The following is an 18944-nucleotide window of genomic DNA, read 5'->3' as shown; positions in this document are numbered from 1 at the left end:
AACTACAGATGGCTTATTATCTTCTTTCTTTCCAGTATGTGGAAATAAAAGTGTGATCTGTCAGGGTTTTTTTATGTCTAACCACTTCCTTTAAATGTGTAAATAACATCAAGTTGTTAGATTTGCATGTGCTTGGTTTGTAAAAATAATGTGGTGAATGCAACCAGCAAGGTTAGTCTTCTGACATGGTAATAGCTGCTGTGGCTTCTGTTGAATCTTGGTTTTATTTCTTTGTATCTTAAGAACTCTGTTATTATTACCTCTAGTTCCTCTGTTTAGATAAAATTCAGTAGACTCTGTTGTTTTGTGGGGAGTTTTTTTGTTTGTTTTGTTTGTTTGTGGTTTTTGTTTTGTCTTTGCTTAAATCCTTCAATTTTATAAAAAGTATTCTAATGCCTTTAAAACTGGAAGAAACAATGAACAACCAACCTAAGAAAGATATTTTGGAAGAGGAGGTGGATGCCAATGATGCTGCTGACTCAAAACAATGGCTCTTATGGCACGGAGTGCTTCCTGCTAGAACTGGTTCTGGGTTTCCAAAGATCCACCTGAGTGCAACTGCATGAAAATGTGGAAACCGTTTATCTGTGTCTCAGCTTATTAGTGGGAACCATTACATTCCTGCTAGATGATGCCACAAGGTGTTTTTGAGAGTTCAAAACTGAGGAAGTAGCATTCCTCACTGGTAAGTTTTTAGTCAAAGTGCCAGAACTCACTCAATGACATGAGAGGCTGATAGACTTCTTTGCTGTCATGTGGGTTAAAACTAGTTTTTGCTGGCATTGGAGAACTGAACAATTTAACTGTTTGGCGTTTTCTCTTTTTGTTTAAATGTAAGATGATATTAATGTTAGAGTAATGAGACTGAAGTTTGGTGCTATTCTAAGACAAAATCAGGACCCAGTGGAAAGCTTGGGGCTGCTACAGGTATGCATAGTAAAGATTTGTTTCTCCTGAATGCTTTTCTGGAACTCTGACTTGGTACTCGAGAATTCATTTCTCGCCAGGGTTTGCTGGTGGTTTTAGTTTTTAGCACTATTTAAAGGTGTAGAATAGTAACTTTAATTGTTAGGATGACAAATCCAAAAAAGAAACCCAACAGAAACAAAAAAAAACCCGCTAGACCATTTGTTAGGAAGGACTGACTAACATCCAAAAAACCCCCTCTAGACCATTTGTTAGGAAGGACTGACTAACATCCTTGCCCTTTCTTGCTTGTTGGAGTATGATGAGGTATTATGGTAGTCTGTAAATTTAGGACTGCAGGGTAAAAGAATCCTTTTCTAAGCATCCTCTTTCTTATGGGGGAGTGCCTGTGAACTAGCTCTGAGCTCATTATTTTGACACGTGTGGAGTTCATACACTCAAACAGGTATTGGATTTGTAGTTATTTGTTCCCCAAATTATCTTTAGCTTATGCTTTTAAAGGTTAATTGTTTGGAGTTTTTTGTACTCAATCATTTTTTTATATGCCATTTTTTCCAGCACAAGGTCAAATAATACAAGGTGGGCAAAATACATTGTTTGTAGTGAGTTCGAGTGGTCTTATATATATATATGTACATTAGAGCAGATACTTTAGGCTTCAGAAAGTTAGCCTTTGGTTTAATGCCTTCCATTGTTATTTGGCAAAGACTGGTGAAGACTGGCAAGGTTCAGTTATGGAAGTACTAAAAAGCATGTTTGGCACAAGCACTGGTAAATTTTAACAGTTGTCAAACAAACCTGTGGCAGCTTTTGCTTTCAGAGGTTCAGAAGGACACTTCCTCTATAGGTGTTTTCTGAAGCTCTGCTGGTCCCTGTAATTGGAGATAAGCCTATATTTTGAGCTTGAGATGAAATCTGACTTTTGAACCATGGGAAGAGGTGTACGATACAATGGCTAAACAGGAGCTAAGTTTCTGAGTGGCGAAATGTCAGAAGAAAAGCAGAAAATTGGCCTCTGGCAGATTGAAATTTAGGTTTCGGAAAAGCAGAAAAAAGAGGCATTGACTTCAGCTCTTCCATTTTTTTTACTGCTTTTTGAACTACTGTTGCATAGGATTTCTAATGTGGGTTCCTGTTACCTATTTCAGAGCCACCCTAAGCAAGAATTTTTGCTATGTATTTAAAAAATGTTGTATTGTTTATCAATATCCAAAGATTGAATAATACTTTATTATTTTAAAAACTACAGAGGTAGTTATAGATACGGTTTGCTCAGTACCCTCACAAATTGAATAATAGTATAAAATACTAAGTCTTGCTTCTGCAGAACAAGATGTAGCACTACTAGAATCTAGTACAGATGAACCAAGTATAGAAGTCTCATAACCAGGATATTAAAAAAAATAGGTATTTGGGACATGAAAGATTGACCTTTTACACAGAAACTGGAAACATGTTAAGCTGAACTGTTATGCACAAAAATAAAAACTGGTATTAATCCCAAGACAATATAAAATATTGCAGTAATTCAGACACATGGTGTGATTTTTGGGGATAGTCCTGTACAGGGCTAAGGGTTGGACTCGATGATCCTTGTGGGTCCGTTCCAACTCAGCATATTCTGTGATTCTGTGATTTGTTTGTTCATTGGTTTTTGGTGGTTTTTTTGGTTTGTTTGTTTGTTTGGGTTTTTTTGAACAGAAAGGTTTGTAAAATGTTGTTTCTGAAATGATGAATCATTTGTTTCGGTTTGGTAACAAAATCTGTTGAAATTGCCTTGGATATTTACTAAACTGATGCCAGAGAATCTTTGCATTAGAATGTTCTTCAGAACTACTATTGTTTCAGCCTCTAAAGTCATGATGAGTCCAGGCTCTTCGTGAATTTTAGGAGGTGCCAATACTTACTTTTGTTTAACATCTGCTTACAAGTATTGGGATACAGACACATAGTGCTGTCATCTCCACTCCGTGAGCGATGTCTCCATGAACCTTAACATCTGCACTGTAGCACTGCCACCCTGCTGTCTAAATTCTGACTGCTTGTCTTCTTAGATGGGTGGGTTGCACAGCTTTTCCATTGGTGGAAGTATCTTAGGGGATAGGGTTCCTCTCTTGTCACCTGATTGAAATTTGCTGTGCGGCAAGAAGTGACTTGGGCAGCTGCTTTTGTAGGGTGACATTCATGGCTGCATGTGTTTACAGCTGTGTCAGAAGCTATCACCCATCTATTTTTTGTGTTTTGAGGGTGGTGGTATCAACTTTTCCTTTCCTAACCCAATGTAGAAGTGAAAATAACAGAAGGTGAAGAGGTGCTTATTCTTAAAAAAAGTGGTGACTGCAAAACATGCATGTATAAAGTTGATAGGCTCATACAGAATAACAGATATTGCAGATAGATTTGACTTCAGGAGAGTAGGTTTAAATTAGATATTAGGAAGAAATTCTGTACTATAAGGGTGGTGAGGCCCTGGCACAGGTTGACCAGAGAGGTTATGGACTCCCCATCCCTGGCACTGTTCAAGGCCAGGTTGGATGGGCTTAGAACATCCTGGTCTAGTGGAAGGTGTCCCTGCCTGTGGTGGAGTGTGTGTGTAACAAGATGAGCTTTTAAGGTCCCTTCAACCCCAAACTGTTCTATGGTTCTAATTATATATTTGTCTAAACCAGACTCTTAGTGTTGTTATTCTGGGTTTGAAATGTTTGTTTTAGGTAGAGTCGTGTCACTTCAGCATTAAGTGCCTCTCTGCAGTGCTGTGTTGCCTCATGGGTACCTGGTATGGCCATACACTTTTTGTGGTACGAATTGGGTGGATTAGATTTCTTGCCTAGCGTTATGCAGCTTTCAGTATTCTGAGGTTTATCCATAAATGAGGCTTATGGGGGATTGTAACTTAACCTGACCTGTGTGCCCCTCCTCTCTCCATGGACTGTAAAGCAAGTGAATTATAATGCCCTGTTCGTAAATATTCTTTCTTTACCATAATCATGAAGACTGTGAAACGTGTGAATGCAGAAGTATTCAAAGTGACATTTATTTTTAACTAAAAGGAACACCATTACTTGTAAAACAGGAGAAAATAATTTTTTAAGTTGCATCTAAATTTGCATGTATTGTTTAATGAGGAATTCATCCTGTTGGATGGAGTCAGAAGAGATGCATTGTTTAAAATGTCATTTTATCCTGAATCTATTTAAAATGGCCACTGTGTATTACCAAATAGTAGAATGGCAGCTGTATCCCTTTTCTGTTTCCATTTTTGCAGACCAGTCCTGACTCAGTTATACCAAACTTAAAAGCTGGATCTGCTTTGAATTGGCTTTTAGTAAGTCACCTTATCTGGGTAAAGACTGTTGAAAAAACATTTATGGAATTGTGTTTGTGATTTCATGAATCTCTTCACTGCTGTGGAATCTGATGCAATAAAACAGTGAGTTGTTATATCGCTGAATCTGGTCTAGTATGAGGCAGGGGAGGGCTATAAAGCCCATTTAGAATGTAGTGCTGGAACATACAGTCTGGTTCACACAGTGTAACTGGAGTAATGCATTAAGAGTATTTGTGAGTAGAAGTGTCTTTGTAGTTTGTGTGATACCTATGAAACACAAGCCAAATCTTGCTGTCGATTTACTAAAAAAGGTTTTATTATGGTGGTTGATTTACTAAAAGAAATTTTGTTGTGGTGACTTTTTTTCCCTGGAGAGCTTTATGCAAAGTGCTTAGAGTAAATTATTGAAAGTGATGTAATAACAGTGGCATTCTGCAAAACTTGGAATATTTAGCAGCTGACTCGGCCTTTAAGGTTTGTACAGTATTTGAGAAATGTAAAGTGGGTCTCAGTAATTATATTGGCACTTCTATTTGAGTTTAAACACCTGAACGTGTAAAACATTGTAGCTGTGGTAGACTGTGCGAAGGTGTGTGAGCAGACCTGGTCACCAGAGCAGGGAGCCTCTGGTGTTCCCAGGTGGTCTGTGGTGAGCTACAGCCCTTCCTGTGGGGACCTCACTTCCCTCTCTGCCAGGTTTTGGTCAGGGCACTTGCTTGTTTTGTGTATTTTTTCGCACATCACTGGGTTTATCCCCACTCCTCCTTGGTTCTGTGGCCCTTGTGGGAGGTGTGGAACCCACGGATGCTGCCTGGCCTGCTGAGTCACCTCCCAGCCAGCACCCAGGCTCTGCATTCACCTCTTGAGCACTGACCTTCTGGGGCATTTCTGTGATGAACTCTGCTGTGCTGGATTGTCTGGAGAGACTCTGATGTGCTTCCCTTCAGCAGCTGCAAGATCTCTGGCGTCAGCCCTCTCACTGACACAAGAAGTAGCTGTGGACTGGTGGTATTATGACGTGACACAATTAAGGCAAGAGAACATGAGATGTTGTGGAACTCTTCCATAGTTGGCTGTCAAATAGTTTTTTCAAATTTCCCATGGTAATTGGGGAAGATTGAAGCGCATTTTTACCCAACTTCTTTTTCACTGTGTTAGACATAATAATTGAAATAATGAAGCAATACACAGGAGTGTAGAGGTTAAACTGGAATTTGGAGGTGAATTAGTCTAGTGTTTAGATGTTTTCAAGACACAGTTAATAGTATTCACACATCCCAGCTAACATTTGACAGGATACTATTTTATCCATGATAGTGTCCTATGAAAGGAGTTACTTGTTAATACCTGTTTAAAACTAAGAAAGGTTTGGGTTTTTTTCTGTGTTGGGGTACATGTCAGCAAAGGTTTTAAGCACAGAATAGGTAGTTGATTTATTTTAAACAAATTTCAACTTGTTACATTTGAAATGATTTGATTGTTATTTCCTTTAGTAAACATTTACCTGTTTTTAGTGTTTCTGTTTTTATTAAACATTAGTAATTTTTCCTTTTTTTATTTTTCCCCAGAAAAGACAACATTTTGCTTGTGTAAAGCTTCATGTTCTTCCCTTCTTTGTTCCTTTTTACTGAGAAGTTGCTTTCTGTTTTCATTGGATTCAGTTGGATTAATGATTATTATTCACTATGAAAAATTCTGAGAAAATAACTGGAGTTTCAGGCAAGGCATTGAGAAGAACTGACACATATCACTACACCTGGGAAATAAAAAAGTGGTTTTTTTCCTAGCTTTATTTATTGATTTTCTCTTTTACAAATATGAGAGATTAAAAAACAATCATGAAAGTTCATCCTAAGTATTGACTGACAAAATACATTACAGTGGAACTAATGTCTAATTTATACTTGAGGTTAAAAATAACATGGATCTGCTGTAACTGGTATGGACTTTTTTTAGTCACAGAACGCATTAGGTCTACAGTGTAATTATTGCTGATCCTGACTAATGACTGTTTCGGGGATTATCTCTTTTGGAGTCAGCCATCTGCTGTGGTTAGAGTAATTAACTAAACATAATTAAGAGTTGACTTAGTTTGAAATCAGAAGTATGTATGTCTCTAGGAAAAGAATATAATTTCTTCAGTTCAGAATAATTCAAAAATTCCAATATTCCAGTTCTCTATTAAAGACTTAAGCAGCTAAATTAGAAGTTGAAAAAGCACCTTCTCAAAAATACCTCCCAACCCCCTGCAAACCGAAATAAGAGGGGTGGAGGAGAGGAAGAAGGGGAGCCTTAAAAGGGCAGTCTGTTACTGTTCTGCCTGTTCTTATGTGATCCTGTGTTACCAGTTCAAACAGATGGCTTATGTTGGTTAAAAGCTTGCAAGTAAAGTTAAATTTACATTTCCGTAATAAGAAAGTATTGATTTGCCAAGGATATCTTCCTATTTGTGACTCAAATATGGATTGCTTGTAGGTGGTTCTTAGCTATGCTTATTTATAAAACACGTTAGATGGTCACGTCTGAGGAACTACAGGCCTGTCAGCCTGACCTCAGTGCCTGGGATGGTTGTGGAGCAGATCATCCTGGGTGCAATCACGTGGCACGTACAGGACAGTGAGGGGATCAGGCCCAGGCAGAGTGGGTTTATGAAAGGCAGGTCTCGCTTGACCAACCTGGTCTCCCTCTGTGGCAAGGTGACCCACTCAGCAGATGAGGGAAAGGCTGTGGATGTGTCTACCTAGACTTCAGTAAAGCCTTTTGATGCTTCTCTGACAGCCTTCTCCTGGAGAAGCTGGCTGCTGTGGCTTGGGCTGGGGCACTGTTCACCGGGTTAGAAAGAGTCTGGACGGCCGGGCCCAGAGAGAGGTGGGGAGTGGAGTTACATCCAGCTGGGGCCAGTCACCAGTGGTGTCCCCTGGGCTCAGGACTGGGGCCAGTCCTGATCAATATCTTTAATATCTTTATCCAAACCCTTGACGGGGGGATCGAGTGCACCCTCAGTCAGTTTGCAGAGGACACCAGGCTGGGCGGGAGTGTTGATCTGCCGGAGGGCAGGGAGGTTAGAAAGGCTCTGCAGGGGGATCTGGGCAGGCTGGATCGATGGGCTGAGGACAACCGAATGAGGTTCAACAAGGTGAAGTGCCGAGTCCTGCAGCTGGGTCACAACAAGCCCCTGCAGCCCCAGGCTGGGGCAGAGGGGCTGGAAAGCTGCCAGTGGGAAAGGCTCTGGGTGTGCTGGTTGAGGGCAGCTGAACATGAGCCAGGTGTGCCCAGGTGGGCAAGAGGCCAGTGGCACCTGGTCAGTACTGGCCACAGGCCCAGGGCAGTGCCCATCCCCTGTGCCGGGCACTGCTGGAGGCCCCTCGAGGGCTGCGTCCAGTTCTGGGCCCTCACAGCAAGAAAGACACGGAGGGGCTGGAGCGTGTCCAGGGAAGGGAACGGAGCTGGGGAAGGGTCTGGAGCAGCAGGAGGGGCTGAGGGAGCTGGGGGGGCTCAGCCTGGAGAAAAGGAGGCTCAGGGGGGACCTTCTGGCTCTGCAACTCCCTGACAGGAGGAGGGAGTCGGGGGGAAGTCGGGCTGTGCTCCCAGGGAACGAGGGACAGGAAAAATGGAAATGGCCTCAAACTGTGCCAGAGGAAGTTCAAGTTGGACATCAGGAGGAATTTCTTCACAGAAAGCGTGGTCAGGCCTTGGCAGGGGCTGCCCGGGCAGTGATGGAGTGCCCATCCCTGGAGGTGTCCCAGGAAGGCCTGGCCGTGGCACTCAGTGCTCTGGACTGGGGGACAAGGTGGGCATTGGGCACAGGGGGGACTCCATTGGCTGGGAGGGCTTTTCCAACCATTTAGGTTGCCTTCTGTGATTCTGTGGTAAAGACTTATTTTAATGCTGTATTATTCTACACAACATTACAGATTTATTTTTTTTTTTTAGAAATTCGAGAGTTCTGGATTTTTTTGAGGGGGAACGTAAGTAAAATAAGAAGTGTCAATCCTGAGTTTTGAATGAAGTTTGCATTAAAGCTTAGAAGGACCTCCTCCCCTTTTACAAATGATTACTGCAATAGTTCCATTTGGATGTGTTTCTAATTTTCCTTATGCTATCCGTAAATACAGTAAGTTCACGTAGCCATACTTAAACAATGAGTACCAAAATACAACAAATTTGTATTTGTACAAGGAATGTTTGTTGGGCTCAAATAAGTCCTGTCATTCATAGTGACTAAAAAAAATACTTAGTCGTAATTATTTGTGTCTATTTATAGATCTCTGTATACTAACAATAGTACATTTTTTGTAGCATGAAATAATGCATGTGTTTGCAAATGCTACAGACTTACTGCAGATGCAAAGTTAAACTATAATCCCTTTTGAAAGGGATTTTTATTAATTATTATCCTCAAGAATAATTCTAAAATTTATTAGACATACATGTATGTAATATATGGTATACACAGTATTTTTCAGTGGCCTGCCTCCACAGAGTAGCAGTTTAGATTAATTATAATCACAGATTACTAAAAATCCATGTATTCTTTACCTGTGGATAGAAAATGTTTAATTGGAGGAAAGTATGCATTTAAGAGTTCAGAATTAAAAACTAAAATGTGTAATAATATTTTTCCTTCACAAATTACCTGAAGAAAATAGGTTTTGTGTTTCTGCTGTTGTTTGGAAGTGAATAGTTGTAACCTTCATATTCAGTATATTAGTAGATACTTTTTTTTTGGTGACATATGAGTGTAAGTAGTTGATTTTTCTGTGTTTGCAGAAAAAAAAAATTAGTTTTCTTCTGCATGTGGGAAAATGATGTGTGATAAATTGGGCTGTAAAGACTAAAAGCAGTGAAGTGTTTGGGTGTTGTGATGGGCAGAGCAGAGGGTGGGCAGTTCTGTGTGACAGACTGTACCTCCCATGCCAGCAGAGTTTTCACTTTGCCAGAGGACTGCCTCTTGTTCTGCCAGCAAAGCCTGGAGACTTCTTCGGTACATAGAAGTGGCCGTGTATAAAAACTGTTAGTGATGAGGAATTAACAATTTAGTTAAAATGGGCACAGTGTATCTTCACAGTGTTTTGTGTGTTTCTCCATGGATTTTGCTTTTGTATTTGCTTTGTCTTTTTAAGATTCATTTTTAGTGACTGAGAAGAACCAAGGATACTGCATCTTTCTGGAGTCACAGATAACAACTTTTATGCTGGCTTTCCAAGGGAGCATTTGGGAAGTCACTGTCTAATATAACTTTAGATTAGAAGTGCTGTTTAGCACATCAGTTTTCTAAATTGTTTAAAATAGAACTTGGAAAAGTGGATCTTTCTTGTGTGCTTGGCATTATGTTTCACAGGTACTGGGAGTGAGATTTTGGAGCAGTTGTTTGACTTAGGCTCAGCACTTGCCCCCCTCGCTTTCCAGTGGTAAATCTGAGAAAGGGTGTTGCCTCTGTTCCTGGGAGACTCCAGGACAGGAGCTGGTTTCTTGGGAGTTTCCCTGTTCAGAGTTCAATGTGCTTTGTCTCGTTGCTTTTTTAATAATACAGGGACTCTGAGAAGATTTCTTCCTCACCTTATTTATACTCTGCTCCGGACTCACCATCGACTGACGCTCTGGCAGATTTAGTCAGAGAGTCTGTTGATGCTGCTACCACTGCACTAAGACATCACTGGCTTGACTGCATTTTTTAAGTATTTGAGAAACTACTTCTCAACAACTAGTGTTTTTAAGAATAATTTTACTATGTTTTCCTTAAAATTGCACATGCTTGTTCAGTGAAATAAGTCTGGTAACTTTTGATTTAGACAATTCATGGCACAAATAAAAATGTATTATTTTGTATGAGAAGCTCATGAGGAAACAACAACAAAAAAAAAACCCTACCAACTTCCAGGAGTTCTTATATTTATACTACCTTACCATAATTGCCGGGCCTTTCCTTAAATTAAGAGTCTACAGTATGGACTTTTTGGCACGTACTACAGGTTCTTTAAAGCTGGTGTCTGTCAGAGAGCAGCAAGAGCAGGGCTGCTCTGCAAGGAGGGACAGGCTGGCAGTTGAGGATTATGCAGGCAGGGCTCTCCTGGCTCTAGCACAGTCCCACAGGATCTGGACACTGCTGGTCACAGAGTTAGACATAATAACGCAACCTGTCAGGCCCAGGGCTCATCTCTGATGTTGTCTGATCAGGAGTGGCAGAAGATGGGAGCTGATGCTGTCCTAGAGGAAAGCTAGAATGTGATACATGGGATCTTGGTAGGAGGGCTGGGCATTGGCAGGCTATGGAGTGTGGGCTGGCTCTGGCAGGGGCTGAAGGGGCCAAACTGGGCTGAGCTGAGCTGGAGCTCCCTGGCACAAAGGGTGGGTAGTGGTCCCAGCTGAGGCCGTAGGCCTTCAGGTAGAAATGTGATCGAACTCTGAACAGCACTACCCCATTCCCTTAATGCTGCAACTGTGCTGGGTTCCCTGATGGCTGGGGGCTGTTAGTAGGATGTACTTCTCGTGTGAAGGTCTCGTAGGAACCTCTCAAGAATTTAGGACAGATCCTGAGACACAGTTAGCACAAACAATCCTGTAGTCCCTTGTGATTTCCTTTCCTGCCGTGGAGGAGAGACATTTCTCTTCTCTCTTACAGATATGGAGTCTGGAGAGCGGTTAACGTCACCGTCAGTCTCCTCTGCTGCAGCTGCTTCCACTCCAGCATCGTCGACACCGTCGGGAGCTTCAGAAGGATCCAAAGGTGGCCTTTCCACGGGAGCTGCGACGCTGAGTTCCACAATCAGCACATGTGGTAAAAATGACTCAAGTCTATATTGCGGTGTAATTATAGTGTTTGTCAACGTTTGTAATTATTATTACGAGTCAATATAAAACGGTTGCACAGATGCATCAGAGAAAAATGTTTGAGGTTTTTTTGTTTTGCCAAGCAACATTCATTTCCTGTGAATACATTTTACATAGTACTTATTTATTGAAGGATTGAAATTAATTAAAAATTGCCTCTTTAAAATGTGAAAAAATTTCAGTTCACAAGGCTGCCTTGAAAGCAAGGATCAGGTAAAGGGTTGATCTAGCAAACTCTATACCACTTTCAGATTAAGATCTAATAATCAGCTTTGTGAATATACATCATGTTCTCAGCATTCAAGCCCAACCCATACTGTATTTTTATATTTGGATGAATAGTTTCTTATAATGGAACTTGAAAGGGTCTTGGATAGTCTTGACTAGAATGAAACGTCTTGAATCACAAACATGTATAAAAGATTTTTCCGTGCAAGAATCTAATTTTTTGTGAATGAAACTCATATTTCAACTGAATGATGCCAATGTCATCCAGAGAACAAGAAATGGTAAATAACTCTTCCCTGCTGCTTCTCTCTTCTGAAGAGATGATCTTTTTTTTTTTTTTGAGAACGTTTTTTGTTAGCCTGGGTTTTACTGATTCTTATGACATATATTGTAAATAGAAGTTTTTTCATCTTAAATTCATGGTAATCCACTGCTTTCAGAACAAACTTGATTCTTGCAGTAGAGTGAGCAAAAGTATATTCTACAAATAGAAAAAGTTTTCTGCCTTGATAGTACAGAGTGAGTAGATTCCAAGTGCCCTCCTACATCCTGCATGTGTTCATTTGCAGCTGCCCCGGGAAGAAAAGTAGGAACAAGAATGTCTTGTGTAGCTAGAGTTATGTCTCACCTGTTTATTTTAATTTCTCTAAAATCAGTCAGAAGAATTCTTGAGTAAAACTCTTAATGAATAAGTAACACCGTATCATATTTTTCAGTCCTCCACTGCAAATGCAGCTCCAAAAGAATTTTTTGGCTGTGTTCATTAGCCTGTGCTATTTGAATTGGTTCTCAGTGGTGGTCCCCAGAATGTAGCAGGAGTTCATTAGTGTGTGGCTATAAATGTGCAGTTCCATCCTGAGGATTTCTGGGACTCCTTTACCTCTCCTTACTGCTTTTGCTTTATAGCTATTACAGGATGTAATTTTGTATGTCCCGTAACATTGCATGTATATATGACATATGTTTGGTCTGCCAAAATTCAGTAAGACTGAAGAGATGAATCATGTAATAAAGATCCTCAACTGTCAGTTTTGGCCTTCACTAGAAAATCCCAGTACTTCTTCAGTAAAGGACACTGAAAAATTCTATTATCAACCTTTATTTAAAAAAAAAGGTTTAATTTCTGTCTGGTGGCTAATGGTCATAAAGACTGATAGTAATTCTCAGGATTCATTTTTTTGATGGTCAGATCCTTTACCTGGCTGCATCTGATGCTTTAGAACATATATATTTTGTCAAAGACACTTTGTCCTCCTAAAACCAAACTGGAATGTAGCTCGTTCTGTGCTGTCCCATCAGTTTTATTTCTGAGTATATCTGTTTCTGTGCTGACACAGTGCACTGTGGTTACTGTTGTATCCACTCAGAAAAGGTATAGGCTGTCCTAGAGAAATCCCACAGAGGTGTTTATGCTGTCAGCCAGCCAAAGACTTTTCCCTTGAATGACCCATCACTGAAGTTGTAAGATTCCTGAATGTACAAGCTACTCAGTAGCCAAGGTAGACTAATATTTTAGCCTGTTCCTAAACTGAGGTGTTCTTCACTTCTGTGATATTTAAAAAACCCCCATGAATGTCTGTCCAATCGCAATCTGATAATTAAATTATCTTAAAATTTAAAAATGCATTTCTCTAGTATCTAATAAAATAATCTTTTTAAGAATGAGCAATTATTCTTACTAAGAGAAGGTAAAGGCATCTTAATCTATGCATTAGATTAGAGAGATTCTTTTAATTCCAGTTTATCTCTTTATTTTCTTTGCAGCAGTCAATAGTCTACTAAATAGTTTCTGCAATAAATTTGGTTGCATATTCTGTCAAGTCCCCACAATACATGGTGAGTTAGGACTGGCAGTCTTTATGCTTTGCCAGGGAGATTAGACAAATTATTTTGGCATATTCCCAGGTCAAAAAGACAAAGCACCTGTGTGAAACCATTGTGGAATATATCACATACTGTTAGTTTAATTGGTTAATACAGACTAGTTGCTGAATAATTAAAGCATTCTAATCAAGTAAACAGGAACTTTACTTGCTTTCTTCTTGTTCACCCATTGCTGAAAATAAGAAGACACATTGGAAAAGTAAATTGACTCGAGAAAGAGGTTTAAATTCACCCTCACAAGAATGTTAGCAACTTTGAAAGAATATAAATCAACAGCTTTTTCTCATATGAGAACCATAATTCAGTGTTTTGTGTCTATGAGAGTTGCCATGTTATGGATACTTTTTAAAATGCAGCTTTGGGGGGGCTGTACTCTGTGGATATTCATTATATTCTTACCTCCTCAGAGTTAATCATCACCAGTGTTGGTGCCTAAATTATGTATCAACTTCCTCAGTAGTGTGCAGTTTTATCAATCCCTTTCTAAAATTTCTTTTTTTTTTTTAGAAAATTAGTCCAAGTCCAACATCTTTTAGCCTATGATTTATGAAGGAAAGTTGAAGAATGAGTTGAGTCCTTGTGTGTTTGGTTCTGTGAGAGCATATTTGGAGTTTATTAAAATGCCTTGTGTTTTTGAGGTGCTTTACTGAGATATGCAGTGCTTTTCATTTAAATGAAGAGTTTTTTGATGTTTCTCAATTTGTATGAAGGCTTTTGTTTTTCAAACCAGTGTTGGACTCTGGGTGATGTTACTTATGTATGTATAAACCATTTCCAGCCTTTTCCCTGCTTTACAGCTTTTTGCACTGAGACACCAGTACTAGGAAATCACTCACGTAAGTAGTTTGGAATCATGCATACAGGGAGTTAGGAAGACTTACTGGTGTTGGGAAGCATGTAGAATGCAAACTTTGCTACCACTGTAATGATTAAAAGACAACAGAGAGAGGAGGAAAATACACAGTAATTTCTGTCACCCCAAGCAGTTCTCAGATTTGCTGTGTAAGGTGGAATTCCCTTAAATACCACATTATTTTGGTATTTCTGCTGATTGGCATATTGATACTTTGTGTTTATTGAAGTATTTATTCCTTTTTAGCTCTTTTGGAAAGCTTGTATTGCACCGTGAAGTTCATTAATATTAACAAAGGCATTCACAGTTATTATTCCTTGTTACTAAGAGACTGGCATTGTTGAAATGTACGTTGCCCTTTGGAGTAACGCTTTCAATCATTATCTGGGCAGTGGCTAGTAGAATTTCAAAAGCTGAGCTCAAAAATATTTAACCTATCTGAAGTAAGGCAAGAATGTTAAGGAGTGAGGTTTAATATGAGTCTTAGTTATGTGGAGCATGTCTGAGGTAAGTTAGTAACTTGAAGAGCAAATTTAATAGGAAAAATTAAGGAACTAATAGAATTAATTGCTAAACAGACTGTTAGTGTTTTCATCCAGTCAGAAAGCAGGAAAATGCCATTACAATCCAATTTATTATTACAAGACTGTTTCCATTTTTTCTTTGTTTTATTTCTTCCATGTTTTTAAATGCGTATTCTCTTTTCTGGACACATTAGATAATGGCTTAGGTAGGACACAATGCATCTTTTTATAAGGCCATAGTAATGTGTAAAGTTACCAACTCTTTTTTTGTGTGTGATGAAGAAAGTTGGTGAACAATCTCAAAGGGTGTTTTAAATCAAAAAGTCTTCAAAGTGTTATGAAACCTTGCAATGCAATGTTGCTCATCAGCATCATTAAGAATCACCACTGTTGTCTGTGAGAGGGAAGCATTGTGGAAGAAGATACAGAAATGAGGTTTGGGTTGGTTGTGGTGGATTTTGGGTTTTTTTTTGGTAATAATTTACAAGCTGATGTTAAAGACATTTGAACTACGTTCAACAAATGCAGAACTGAAATACAGTGCATTCAAACTCAGGTCAAAAGGATAACGAAATACTGTACACATCACCTGCCATAGTTAGCATCAGTGCAGTTAAGGGCAAATGAATTCCTGCTGTTCTATTCTTCTGGTTATGTATGCTTTTATATCTGGAAATTCTATGCTTTGTCTTCCATCCCCATGTTCAGGCTATCTCAAAAATTGAAGTTTAACTGTGAAGCTCCTATGAAGTTTCCTTTATCAGGATTATAGAATTTCTGGTCCTTTGTTTTTTGTCTCTCATCTATATTATTATGAATTCTTGCCTTGTCCTAACTTATGAACACGTACTGACTTGCTGTACTGTGCTTGCTCTCTTCTGTTCTGCCCTTTCCCAACCTTCCAGGTGTGCAGCAGCTCAAATAAACTCTCTTTTTACTTCTTTCTGGTCACTTCCTGTTTTCTTTTTCTTTTGCACTTCTTTTCCTTTCTGCATTAGATTCACTCTCCTTACTGTTTAAAGTATGCGCAGCTCCACCTATGCTTACGTTTTACCCGTAATTTTTACAATCCAGTTCATCTAACTGTGTTGGTTTTTTTCTCTCTTGTATTTATTTTCAGAATGCATATAAATAAAGCTGATGGCTTTAATGCCTTAAGACCAGAGTTGCTGCAGGAAATGTGTGTCATTTGAGAAGTTCCAAACTGTTTTGTTTTACCTCTAGATTTAATAAATCTGCTTGCTTGATATCTATATATGCATATATCCGTATATGCAATGTACTTACTGAAATATTGAAATACACTGTTTAAACAGCTGAAGTTTGTTTTCCTTTCCTTTGTGGTGCAGAGTGGTGGCGAACAGCAGACACGCACTCTCGTCCCGGGGCAGCTTTTTTCCCACCACTCTTGGGAATTCCACCACTGTTTGCACCTGCTGCACAGAATCATGATCCTGCTTCATTCCACTCGAGAACTACGGGAAAAAGTAGTCGGAGCAGTACAGACAAAGGTAATGGCTGCAATTGTAGAGGGAATAATCATGTTGAACTTCTGCACATGCAGAAGTTGGAATTTGAGCTTTACCTTTGATCATTCTTCCCACTTGTAAACAGTTCTATAAAACTTGATCCCGTTAGCTAAGCATGAGGCATACAGGTGTGAGCTTTCAATAACAAAATATTCTTTTGCTAATATTTCCCTCCCTCTTCTTCCTTAGTGTGTCTGTGACTGAGTAGTAGGGAAAGGTTTTCTTTTAAAGTTTGCAGTTTCTTTAGGAGGCCTTGCAGAGTGACTGCTGTTCCTGTACACATCTGAAGTAGGCACCAGGCCTTGTTTGTGGGGAGCATGGAGGGAGAGATTGCTGTGGCTGCAGGGTATTGCTGAAAAGAGCCCCAGGACAGCACGTTCTTGCACTTCAGTATTTATGTGGTATTGCACGCCTTTGGAAGATGTGAGATACGTTGGTTTGGTGTTTGATACTAGGTCTACTCAGCTTAGAGGAGAAGAGGCTGAGGATGACCTCGTTGCTGTCGGTGGCTTCCTCATGATGGGGATGGAGAAGGAGGTGCTGGGTCTCAGCTCTCAGGTGTCTGGTGAGAGGACACGAAATGATATAAAGCTGCAGTGGAGAGTTCATGTGGGTGTTGGAAAACGTTCACAGAGAGGGTGAACAGGCTCATTTGGACAGAACTTTTAGATCTGTGGTTTAACTTTTAAGTTGTCCTGTGTGGAGTCAGGAGTTAGACTTGATGGTCCTGACGGGTCCCTTCCAACTCAGCATATTCTATGATTCTATGACTTGAAAATGGACAATTTCAGATTTTTTTCTCCGCCCTCCCCCCAGCCCGCATCCCTTACAGCATTAATTGTGTTTGTCCTTTAAATCATGGGTGTTCTGTATGTTTAAACTAACTCCAAATTGAAGTGACACTTGGATAACAAATTTTTGGTATATGTGGGGAGTAACCTGTAAGTTGTCTAGTATGTTGTTATGTGTTTATGGAAGCTAGTTTAGTGTGACTGGAGCATCTCAAAGAAAGTATCTGCTACTTCAGATTTATTTTAAGTGTCACTTTGTGAATCTGTCATCTTCAGGTGTAAATGGATCACTGAATGGGAGCAGTACCACTGCAGTGTCTGCTGTCAGCACGTCTGTGCTCTCCACGAGCATTGCAACGTCAGCAGGACAAGGGAAAGCTGTGACCTCAGGAGCAGGAGGGCGCAAATACAACCAGGAGCAAAGCAAAGTTCAGCTTCTGGACACCAGGGCTGACAAAATCAAAGATAAGGTAAATACACAGAAAGAAACTGAAGATTCAGACAAAAATTGACAGAAGTGTTCTGCAAACTGTAGCATTTTTAAGCGTTCTTTCCGAGCGCAGAATGTTTTGGGTTCTTCCTCTCTTTGCCTGTTTTTATTTTTTTTTCTTTTGAAATTTCAGTCAGCATGCTTGTCGGCGTTACTCTCTTCTCCTTTGTGCAACCATTTGTCTTGAAGTGTAAATTCTGTATGATTGATAGACTTTCTTTTGATGTGGGCACTGATTTTAGACTCCAGTTTCACTTGATTAAATACTGAGTTGCTGTAAGATGATGGACTAGATGGACAAGTAGCTTTCTTGAGAGTGTTTTGCTCTGTATCTTAACATTTAAGTTTTCTGTCTGGAGCAGATAAGTTTCAGGTTCTCAACGGTTTTGTTTCCTAAATTCTATTTGTAAATTTTCTAATACTGAAGTGGAGGTGGTTCTTCCTAGTCTTACTCGACATTTGTAATGCTGACATTTGTAACTTCTTTCCTCTGAAACTTAGAGGTAATTGGTATTTGTAAATGTAATGATTTGAACAAGCTTTCCAATGAAAACATAGAAAATACTGTAAATGAGAATTCCATCATGAGGAGGATTAACACACTCCACCACCACCCCTCCCCCAGAAATCTGTATTTTTATTTCAGTGTGCTAGAATGAAGCCATGGCAGGAATTGAAGTCAGAGGAATAAGTAAGGGGGCATATGAGAGTATTTTTTACTAGGCTTTGTACAAATGATGTTACATTTCTAAATTTCAAATATAACAGCTCTTGCCTCTTCTTCTAAAAGGCATGGTTTATTTTAAAACATTTTAGCTATACTTCTCTAAATGTTCCTTTCTTTAGGATTTTGTTTTGTTAGTATTCATCTTCTGACTTCCTCAATCATCTCCTTAGTTGTAGTTTCCTTTTCAGGATGGTATCTAAAAAAATGTAAAATAAAAATAAATGTTTAGTTTGTTTTTTTTTTAAAGAAGGCAAAGCTGATCCAAACTGCTTTTTACAGTTGATGAAAATCTAAAGAGTTACTTTTTGTGCAATGTTTTCTTCCTGAATCGAATTCTAGTCCTGTTGTCCTACCATCTTGGGGAATCCTCAAGTGCAGTCTGATAGTAACTTGTATTCCGTGAATTTTTTTGCCTGTAGTGTTTGAAAAACAACTTCTCAGTTGATAGAAGCATTGATCATCAAAGTTGTAGTTATAAGTTCTCATCCAGTTTCTTTTGTCTTGTGTGTGTATGTGATGATTCAAAGGGTTGTACGTAACAGTGATAAACCAAAAATGTGTCCGAAAAGTGACTTTAACACTGTGTGGGATCCTCAGTCATCACGATATATTTGTGGCACATCATGGTATGTCTGTTGAGCATAACAGTGTTGGAAATAGATGTCATTGTGATGCTCTGATACACTATCCTGACTAGACCTTAATTTGATGTATTGCTTTGAAATGTAGTGATGCCAACTGTATGTGGTCAGAAGAATACTGCAGTGGAACTTTGTGACCAGTTTTTAATTTTCATCATCTTGTGAAACACTTTCTCTTTTAAGGACAGCAG

At 39.5% G+C, this 18944-nt stretch overlaps 1 protein-coding gene across 14 annotated transcripts in view; it reads left to right on the top strand.

Moving 5' to 3' along the window:
- BAZ2B (bromodomain adjacent to zinc finger domain 2B) overlaps positions 1–18944 on the top strand; it is a 115791-nt gene that overhangs the window by 50366 nt on the left and 46481 nt on the right. For all 14 annotated transcript variants that reach the window (XM_032692938.1, XM_032692951.1, XM_032692950.1 and 11 more), the window contains 3 exons: positions 10878–11033; positions 15925–16086; positions 17172–17365. In XM_032692938.1, coding sequence (XP_032548829.1) covers positions 10880–11033; positions 15925–16086; positions 17172–17365 — 510 coding nt within the window. In that variant the 5' untranslated portion in view covers positions 10878–10879. The remainder of the gene's footprint in view (positions 1–10877; positions 11034–15924; positions 16087–17171; positions 17366–18944) is intronic.

This window comes from Chiroxiphia lanceolata, chromosome 7, assembly GCF_009829145.1.
Source record: "Chiroxiphia lanceolata isolate bChiLan1 chromosome 7, bChiLan1.pri, whole genome shotgun sequence".
NCBI lineage: Eukaryota > Metazoa > Chordata > Aves > Passeriformes > Pipridae > Chiroxiphia > Chiroxiphia lanceolata.
This window is presented reverse-complemented; position numbering and strand designations above follow the sequence as displayed.